This window comes from Colobus angolensis, unplaced genomic scaffold, assembly GCF_000951035.1.
Source record: "Colobus angolensis palliatus isolate OR3802 unplaced genomic scaffold, Cang.pa_1.0 Scaffold186, whole genome shotgun sequence".
In the NCBI taxonomy this organism is placed as follows: Eukaryota; Metazoa; Chordata; class Mammalia; order Primates; family Cercopithecidae; genus Colobus; species Colobus angolensis.
The window spans coordinates 508147-518853 of NW_012114999.1; the positions used below are offsets into that span (position 1 = coordinate 508147).

A 10707-nucleotide genomic window follows, 5' to 3' on the forward strand; every position below is an offset into this window, starting at 1 on the left:
TGAAGCATCAATGGCTCCCTTCCCTCCCGCGTGAAGCATCAATGGCTCCCTTCCCTCCCGCGTGAAGCATCAATGGCTCCCTTCCCTCCTGCGTGAAGCATCAATGGCTCCCTTCCCTCCTGTGTAGGATGGGCTGCACCTCTCCCTGCCTCAAGTCAAGGAAGATCTTTACTTTCATCTCTTCTCACACTCACACACTTAGACTCGCTCACCTGTAGGGGTTAGAGTTGGGAGTGATTAGCTCGATGATGTGTACTTCCTCATTCTGGGGCTGGCTGGACATCACACACCCTTCTGCTGCTTTGGGCTGAAGGTACTCAGCAAGGTAATTGAGTGAGAGAAAATTCTTCCCTATGTTGCACTTCGGAGGGAACACTTGATCTGAAAGAGGCACAGGACAATCTGTCAAACCACTGAGCTACTTGGTAACCAGATTCAAAGGAAGGAGGGTGACAGTAAAACTGAGCAAACGGCGGACACAGGGAACCACGAGCTCAAAGGATGGGCCTTTGTCTGTGAACTCCTCAACCACCGCCCTGAAATGCATCCTGTTATGGTCACCAGCGACCTCCTATTGACTAGCCCCCAACTAGGGGCCTCTTTTGGCTAAATCCTCTCCTCGCTTGTTCTCTGTGATACTTCCTGTCCTTGTCCATTTCCTCTGACCTATCTTTCACATCTCTTCCACTGGTTCCTCCTCTGCTCAGAATCTGTTTAGACCCTATCCCAGAGAATCTGATTCAGAACACCCGGGGGGGCCTAGGCAGCTTTCTTTTTTGAAAAGCTCTGTAGTTGATTCCAATATAAACCAAGGCTAAGAACTTCTCAGCTCCTTCCTCAATCCCCTTTCTATCTCATTCTTTTCCTAGGTGATCTCAATCACTCCCATGGTTTCAACCTGTACCTGGATCATGACTCCTTTTCTGAGCAGTCAACTTATACTGTCATCTGTCTACCAAGCATCTCCTACCTAAAAATCCAATACTTAGGTATTTCATGGTCAGCATATTTAACATTCAATCCATTCTATTCCCAAATACACTCCTCCTTGGATTATTTGTTATTTCAATTATCAGGACAGGCAACCACCTAATTAATCCTCTGACGTCCCATGTAGAATTAATCTTTCCCTCATATGTATTCCTCACAGCACTTTATACTCTGAAGATGAAAGGTAGGAGTTTGGGGGGAAACAAAGAAGGCAGACTTTCACTCTTTCTCACAATCTGAACACAGACCACTCAAGTTTATATGGCACTTTACAGTTTACAAAGTGCTTTCGCAAACATTATCTCACTGTGCTGAGAGTTGCTCACCACCTCTACCCGGGAAAGTGATGCAAGCACCAGAATCTGAAGACACTCCCCCAACGGCACATGCCATTTACACAGCACGGCGGCTGATGGGATTTCCATCCACGGGCTTAAATGTTTCAACAGAACTTGAAAGAAACTGCTGGCAGTGTGACAGCTGGGACCAGTGTCAAGGAAGTTCTAGGTGTAGCATGCTTTTTTCAGAAGGGATAATTAATCAGAGGCCTGGCACTATTATAAAACAGACTTCTGCCTTTTCCATTTTGAGGACAGGATGCCAGGGTTCAAATCCACATGGAAGTCTCACTTTGGAGTAAGGAATCAAACCAGGGGGTCCCAAGACTGGGTTGATACTGTCCCTCCCCCTCCCAACTTGTGCAATCTCCCTTGTGCTCAGGTCTGCAGCACACACTGGGGCATCATGGCTCTAGTCACCACAGCACCCCCAGCACCACCCCAGAACAAAGGGGACCAAAACCTCTGCTTGTGGGCTCGTTGCAAGAGAGAATTGGGTTTGCCCTCTGCAGTCTCCTCTACTTTCCCTCCCCCTCAGAGAGAAAAGCTCAAGGCTCCACTGACTGCCATTAGAGCAGCCTCCTTCCACATCTGCTGAGGGTTTTGCCAGATGAGCAGATGAGGTATGCACACCGTGCAGCTGCAGCCCTGCGGATGCCTCCCCCACATCACAGGATGGAAAACGATACTGGAATGGCAAGGTTGAAATTTAATTACGAAAGAGTGTCTATGGGCTAGGGACAGGCCAGTCTGGAACTCAAGAGACTAGGGCCCTCCTGGGATTGTGGCCGGCATATCCAGTTCATAGGTGCGCCTGGTTTGTATCTGGCACATAGCAGGCATATGGTATAGGTTTCCTGAATTAACAAACAATGATGTGAGATTTGAGACAAATAACAAAATATTCACTCATGTGAAGCCACTAGGAAAGGTCTAACTGTTCAAAAGTTGATGTTATTAAGGGCTCTAGTCCCAGATGCCATTGTCACTAAGTTGAATAAGCTGACCACTTTTGTTGTGTGTGGTTTCTCCCCCGCTTCCCAATGACTTTACGAATGCCTGGCATCAAAACTTACACCGAGTGCCAAGTAGAAAGGAAACCACAAAGGGGAATTCCCGGGTAGAAGCCTGGCAAGTTTGGGGGCGGGGGGAGTCACATGCTTATTTGTATTTTAGGAAAAGATTGACAAATGACTTTGAGACACAGAAGGATATACTCTGAGAGCAGGAATGAACCTGGGGGGTAATGCAAACATCTCATTTTCCTCTGCGGAAACTGAGGCTCTGGTGGTAAGTCAGTGTTGCTTGAAGCCTCGCAGCAAGACCAACTGGGATAAGAGCAAAACTCTTAAATTCTTCCATTCTGGGTATATAGATGAGAGCAGTTCCTAAATGTCAGCAAGCATCAGATCTCCTGGAGGGCTGAATGAAACATTGACTGCTAGGTCCCACCCCCAGAGTTTCTGATTCAGTTGGTCTGGGTTGGGCCTGAGAACTGGCATTTCTATCAAGTCCCCAAGTGATGTGGATGCTGCTGGGACAGAAATCACACTCTGAGAACCGCTCAGGTTAGAGCAACCAGGCCTCATGGCCTGTGATCCCTGGGTACAAGAAAGGTAGAGCCAGGTTAGATTCTGGGAAGTGGGGGATGAGGCTTGCGCAGTAGAGTCTGAGCCGTGGTGATAAACATGATCACTTTATGGTCCACTGACCTTACCAAGGAACCTCCTTTCCCTACTGCTCCTCTCTCCATGGCGTGGCCCAGTGACTTATACTCAACTGGTGGCTGGAGTCAAGTTTCAGGGGTTCCGAAGGTGTTACCAAGGAGTTAACCAGTTTTTACTGCACCGACAGCAGGTCCTTTAAGTTGGCTTCCCCTGCCTAGTGTGCACAGGCTTAACCAATTAAGTGACAACCCGTGGCTCTCAGGGCAAGTGACTGCTGTGCTTAGAAAGAAGCTCATGCACTGCCGAGAGAACACAGTCCAACATTCTAAATGTTACTATAACAAATTTTCTTATTCTAACAAATTCCAAGGGGTAATCAACATTCTTTCATGCTATTAGAATTCTGCTTCAGAAACACGGCCCACTGGCCAGGGCTGAGAGTCTTTATTAAAAGAGATTTTTCATTTTGTCTCTATGGGATTTGACTTCTGTTATTAGCTACCTATCATGAGAGCACAGAAACAAACTTAGACTTTTTGAGCCTAACCTTCAACTAAACCCCTTCCTCTCTGCCTCAACTAAACAAGGATGTTCATCCAGGTGGACCACTTTCCTTTTTGAGTTATGCTTATTTGGCTAGGACTTAAAGTACAGCTCAGGCAACAAGCGTTAAACTCAAGAGTCAGGAAGCGTGGGTTTGGGTTCTGGCTTTGCCACTTGTTAGTAACTTGGATGTGAGCAGGTTCACTTAGCCCTTCACTAAGCCCTCTGTAAAATGGTGGAAATGACGTCTTCCTCCTGGAATTACTGTGGGGTTAAGTGGGGTGCATGTGAAGGCCCCTGAAATGGCTTCTGCATGTAGCATCCTCTTTGACGTCCGTGTCCACTGTTCCTGCCTCTGCCTCTCACACGCTTTAAAGCAGCCCAGATCCAAAGAAGAGCTGGGATCAAGTGTTCACTAACCCACCCTTCCCTGTCCTGTCTGTGAGGAGGTGACAGCTGCTGTAGAATTTAACAGAAAGCAGCTGGATGCTGAATGCTGGATGCTGAAGACCTGAAACACAGTGTTCACACAATCAGCTGGCTATAATAAGGACCCATTCACAGGAGCTGCTGTTTCCTAGTAACTTATGGGGGGTCCAAATATACTTAACTGAAAATACTGATTTAAAAAAGAAAGGTCTGGCCAGGTGCAGTGGCTCAAGCCTGTAATCCCAGCACTTTGAGAGAACAAGGGAGGAGGATCTCTTAGCCAGCAGTTCGAAACCAGCCTGGGCAACACAGCAAGACCTGTGTCTACAAAAAAAATGTAAAAATTAGCCAGGTGTGATGGCATATGCCTGTAGTCCCAGCTTCTCAGGAAACTGAGGCAGGAGAATCACTTGAGCCCTGGAGGTTGAGGCTGCAGTGAGCACTGATGGCACCACTGCACTCCAGTCTGGGCGACACAGCGAGACCCTGAGGAAGGAAGGGAGAGAGGGAGAGAGGGAGAGAGGGAGGGAGGGAGGGAGGGAGGGGGGAAGAAAGAGAAGGTTTCTCTCTTTTTTTTTAAAGGCTTTCAAAACTGGGTTTCTGGATATTTCTATCCCTCTGTAATGCAAGGAAATTTACATAGGCAATCTCTTATCAAGACAATACACTTCTTTTCTTCAATAATTTGTTCTTGTAATAGTCACTTGTACTAAAAATACATTTAAATACTTTTCCTCTGCTGTTGTCCAAAATGTAACCTATGTCTCAGCACAACAAACTGACACAGGCTTCAGATGTTTGCCGAAGACAGGTAAGAGGAAGCCACCTGCTGACCCATTCTGCCAACTCTTACACTCCATCAGTCATCGCCTCCTTCCCATACCCTCAGCTTCTCACCTCCACTTACTTTTCTTGACTTCTGTACATGGGTGTCTTCTAAATCCCACACAACAACCTCTTCCTCTCTCCCCATGCTCCTCCCTATTTTTCACTTGGCCATAACCAGGCCTGCTTCCCCGAGAGGAAAAAAGAAGGGAGGGAATATGGGGGGCGGCAGAGAGGCCTGGGGCCAAATGACCCCTCCAGTCCCTGCCAGTTCCAACATTCTGTAATTCTGTGATTCCTTGCCCTAACCACCTGGTTTCAGAAAAGAAAACAATTGCCTGTCATAAATCAGTCATTAACCAAAGCCACATAAAATTTACCTTCCCCCACTTTAATATAAATGTTTCTTGCTATCTTGAGTTCGGTGAATGAAGTAACTGCTCCATACTCCTTTCGGGCCCAGTTTAACAGATGTTCATTTCCATGGGGGAAGTTCTTCACTTTTGTTTCTGCTGTCAAGGAGAAGTTTCCTGATGGAAACTGGACCATGGAACCCTCAGACACCTAGAGGAAACGGAATTGCATATTTAACGTGGTGCAGTCACTGGAGCTGAATCATAATTAGAGAAAGTACTTCTCAGACAACTAATGGGTATTTGCAAATCGAACCTCTTCCCTTTGTTATACAGGCAGATCAGTGTTTTTAAGCAGCTGATTCAAGAAATAATCCCAAGCCTAGTCCTCCCAGACAATGGCAAAACTACCAGTGCAGGATGTCCCTCTGAACTCTGAAAGAACCTTGTGATGACGGACTGCACTGCACATCGAGTAATCATAAGAATTATCACTGCTATTTCCAAGAAATCTAAATTGAAGACCGATCTTACAATGAATGTATTTCAAGTCAAGTGGCAAGCCTTGATGAATGCTCTCATGGGCTTCTAAAAAGCCTCAGGATCAAGACAAGTGATCCCAAAGTCCTGCTAGCAACTTCCAGGTCTTCCACAGCTGCGGCATCTGCTGACAGAGTCATCACAATAGGGACACAGCGAGAGTCATCTTGGTTTATGTTCTCCTCAGCACCGAGATAAAAATGGCCAAAGGTTGCCAGCCTTTCTATCACATTGCTCTATTTCATAGCAATGAGATGAATGTTTGTAACAGTTTATTTTGTAAGACCCCCAAACTCCCACAGATAATGAAGTCAAGAGCCTGTTAAACTGATCTAATAAAACTTTCAGGATGATTTATGCAAGTACCTCATTCTTGCTGGATGTATTTAGACCACTGCTGACCTAGCATATCAAGGTATACGTGTAATTAACACATCCAAAGGAGGAAAATCATCATTTTGTTGCTGTGCTATAATCAAATTGAATTGCTGGTGAAATATGCATGCCATTTTTATTGGCTAGCATTTATAAAATAACTGATTTTTTCAATATCACAGTGAAAAAATGTGGGCAAGAACGCTCACAAATTCCCAAGTCATAGAACTATAAATGTCTTGTATTAAATTTCACATGAACCGTTTATTCATAACGAAAAGCAAGCAGTTTCTGAAGTAAGACTAAGAAGCAAGTCGAGGGCAGGGATTTTATTAGTCGTTCTATCACAGCAGTGTTTTGAACACACACAAAATTATATTTACCCAGCTACTGTGCTAGGCATTAATATTTTCTATACAATTATATAAACGTATCTTCTAAAAATGCTGGCAAAAAAAGTACTGCACTTAATTGATTCCATGACCTACTAATGTTGCAAGCTGAAAACTAGAATCATCCAAAGAGTTTCTAGATATCCTGATGCCCAGGCCACAGAGATAGTACAGAGCTACATGTTCCATACTAGTTTTGTTTGTAACTGGCATCAGGACATTCAGAAATGATTGTGACTACACTTGACAGCACTGATAGGTAGTAAGTGTGCAGTCGGTGGTAGCTGTGTAGAATTACACAGCGTCTGTGGAAGCCCTGAATGAATCACTAATAAACTGGGTATAAACCATAGCTACTCACAACAGCTACCACTGACTGCACACTTAGTGTGTATCAGTGCTGTCAAGTGTAGTCATGATCATTTCTGAATGTCCTGATGCCAGTTATAAACAAAACCAGTGTGGAACATATAGCTCTGACCTTGTTTTGACATCGCCTGAATAAGGAAAAAATCCTATGTCATTTTCCTACCAAAAAATAACCAAGCCCACCTAAGTGTAACTTCTCAGAGGCTTAGCTACTCATCAACACTGAACTTCCAACAACGTTTATCTAATTTTTTGACTTTTGCACTGTAGTAAAATTTTCTTTTCACTTGTAGTAAAAAGGCATTTTTATCAAGGCTGTCACCAAAAACCCACAACAGTCCAGAGGCCTTTGTCCCACTGCCAGCACAGTTCTGAATGTTTAGACGAGAAACCCTGGATGTTCTGCTTCTTGTTTCTCATTCATGCTGTGGCCGTAAACTACAGCAACTGGGCTTTAAATACGTTATACATAGAGTATATTTTTTTCAGAGTGGAAAGCAGGATGTCACACTGGTGCATTCCAGAGGCAAGAAAGCAAACAGCACAAACACAGAAGATAACAACGGCAACTCCAAATTGTGTCCTGAAGTAATTGAAGAGTGATGCTGTGATGAAGCTGGTGATGGGGCTGCTTCGTGGAGGAGGAACAAGTCCCTCTGCTCCCTCCAGGCATCGTCCTCCTCACGGGCCAGCAGCAATAAGCTTCATACACTCAGGGCTGAGGAATTTGGAACTGGAGTTAACAGCCACTCCTCAGGCACATTCCAATAAGAAGAAAGCAAAGCTGCAGTGAGGTGTCCCCGACTGCAGATCAGTGGAAATTTTCAGCTTCAGCAAGGAGTGAGCCAGCACTCTCCTCCTGACTGCCAGTTCTCCTGACCCTGACAAGGCTAGAGCTGAGTTTTAGAAGGTGTTGTTTTAGCAGGTATTGTTCAGATGTTATTTCCACCTGATGTGCGGAACTATGAGGCAGGCTACCATGACCTCTACAGCAGAAAAGCGGAAACCTCAGAGAGGCTAATGGCCTACCCAAGGCCAGAGAGTCAGCACCAGGCCCAGACCAGAACCTAAGACTTCTGACTCCTGGTCACAGCTGGCCTCTGCTTGCACCCTTCCAGAAAGAAGACCTCACTAGCTCCCAAGACAGCAGATTTCTGTTCTGTTAGATTCACTTTTTATACACCAGTCTGAGCCATGCCTACCAGAACAAATAATTCCTTTGTCTTTCTTCCATGAGACAAGACTTCAGGTGTTCAAAGGTGTCACCTGACCTCAATCACATGTTTGCTTTTTCAGGGCAACACCCCCAGCTTCTTCAACTCTGCCCCAGACACCCTGGTTGTCAGAGCGTCAACAGGATAGTCTCCGAAAGGTGGTGTCGGGACAAGATTCAAGGTCTCCAGGTGTGGTCTGAGAAGCATATTGTGATGGTTCATTTTATGTGTCAACTTGACTGAGCCACAGGTGCCCAGATATTTGGCCAGACATTATTCTGGGTATTCTGGTGAGGATGCATTTGGATGAGATTTAAATGTTAGTACACTGAGTAGGGCAGATTTCTCTCCCTGACGTGTGTGGGCTCATCCAATCAGTTGAAGGCCTGAATAGAACAAAAAGCTGACCCTCTCCCAAGTAAGAATTCTACCTGATGGCTTTCAAACTGGAACATCAGCTCTTCCCAGTGCTACAGCAGCCTGCAGGACTTCGAACTGGAACTGGGGCATTGGCTCTGCAGATTTTGGACTTGTAAGCCTCCATAATTGCATGATCCAATTCCTATAATAAATCCCTTTCTCTATGTATGTGAACGCTGCATGAACCATCTGCATTAGCTTTGGCATCAGCTGAACCCTGCTATGATCCCATATTTACTAATTGATATAGTTTGCATATTTGTCCCCACCTAAATCTCATGCTGAATGGCAATCCCTAACATTTCACATGGGTCCTGGTGGGAGGTGTTTGGATCACGGAGGCAGATCCCTGATGAATGGCTTGGGTCATCCCCTTGGTAACAAGCGAACTCTCGGTTTGAATTCACATGAGATCTGCTCATTTAAAAGTGGGTGGCACCTCCCCTGACACACGTTCTTTCTCTTGTTCCTGCTTTTGCCGTGTATGAGTGCCTGATCCTGCTTCATCTTCCTCCCTAAGTAAAAGCATCCTGAAGTCTCCCCAGAAGCAGATGTTGGTGCTATGCCTCCTGTACGGCCTGCAGAACCATAAGCCAATTAAACCTCTTTTCTTATAAATTGCCCAGTCTCAAGTATTTCTTTTTAGCAATGCAAGAACAGCCTAATACACTAAACTACGCTTTAAACATACAGCCAACAAAGATTTATGGAGTGCCTGCCTACTCCATTGTTCTCCACGCTGGCGACACAGAGGAGAACATGACAGACAAAATCCCCTGCCCTTATAGAGATTAAAGTCTAATAAGGCAGCCAGAGGAGCAAAATAAGGTCACAGAGAAGTTAAAGACCTAAAGGAGATGAAAGAACCACGAAACATCAGGGCAAGGAGCGTTCACAGTTGAGATGCAGCAGGTGTAACGTCTGACACGGTAAAGGAAGACCAAGGAGGTCAGTGTGGCTGGACACAGGGCTGAGGGGAGGTTCGTAGGACACAGGTCCCAGAGAAGACCAGTAGGCTCAACAGGACCTTGTAGACCATTGTAAGGACTTTTGAAACATCTACCAAATGTTTTAACAGGATGGATCTGGCTGCTATGTTGAGTCTACAGAGAGACTAAAGCAGGAGATCATTAGTAGACTTCCAGAATAATCCAGGTGAGGAACAGTGATCACTCACACCAGGAAGGATCGTAGAGAAGATGGTACCTAACTCCCCAGGTCTTTTCACCAGTACAAGGCTTTTCTATCCTATCCTTACACCCATAATTCTCCCAAAATAAGTGCAAAGTCTTACAATTATTCTTTAGACCCATATTTCAAGTCTGAAGAGACCATGTAAAAATCCTTATTTTACTAGCTATATATAACTAAATTTTATAGCACACCTTCTGCACTTTCATCTAACTCTCTAAGAAGTTGACCAAGACAAGACTGAGGGTTCTGAGTCACAGGTACACCCCCACACTAACTTAAGCACATTAGCAGTCCATGCTGGGGTTCCAGGTTGTTCAACCAACTACGAAGGGACCTCACAGAACCTTCCTCATCTTTGTAAGGGCATCATGCTACAACCTGCCAAGAACCCTGATATATTAGTCCATTCTCGCACTGCTATAAAAAAATACCTGGGACTGGTTAATTTACAAAGAAAAGAGGTTTAATTGGCTCATGATTCCACAGGCTGTACAGGAAGCAGGCTGGGGAGGCCTCAGGAAACTTACAATCATGGTGGAAGGTGACGAGGAAGCAGGCATGACTTATATGGCAGGAGCAGGAGGAAGAGACGGAGTGGGTAGGTGCTCCATGCTTTTAAATAACCAGATCTTGTGATAACTCATTATCACGAGAACAGCAAAAAAGAGGAAATCCTCCCACCCCCATGATCTAATCACCTCCTGCCAAGCCCCACCTCCAACACTGGGGATTACAATTTGTTTTATCTTATTTATTCTTTTTTGAGATGGAGTCTTGCTCTTGTCACCCAGGCTGAAGTGCAATGGTGCAATCTTGGCTCACTGCAACCTCCACCTCCCAGGTTCAAGAGATTCTCCTGCCTCAGCCTCCCAAGTAGCTGGAATTATAGGCATGTGCCACCATGTCCAGCTAATTTTTGTATTATTAGTAAAGACAGGGTTTCACCATGTTGGCAAGGGTGGTCTCAAACTCCTGACCTCAGGTGATCCACCTACCTCGACCTCCCAAAGTGCTGGGATTACAGGCGTGAGCCACCACACTCCACTGGGATTACAATT

The 10707-nt window shown here is 45.3% G+C and overlaps 1 protein-coding gene across 4 annotated transcripts in view; it reads right to left on the reverse strand.

Moving 5' to 3' along the window:
- The window catches only part of TGFBR3 (transforming growth factor, beta receptor III), a 243470-nt gene that overhangs the window by 49290 nt on the left and 183473 nt on the right, over positions 1–10707 (reverse strand). For all 4 annotated transcript variants that reach the window (XM_011939966.1, XM_011939965.1, XM_011939964.1 and 1 more), the window contains 2 exons: positions 5173–5356; positions 213–381 (listed from right to left, as the gene is read on the reverse strand). In XM_011939966.1, coding sequence (XP_011795356.1) covers positions 213–381; positions 5173–5356 — 353 coding nt within the window. The remainder of the gene's footprint in view (positions 1–212; positions 382–5172; positions 5357–10707) is intronic.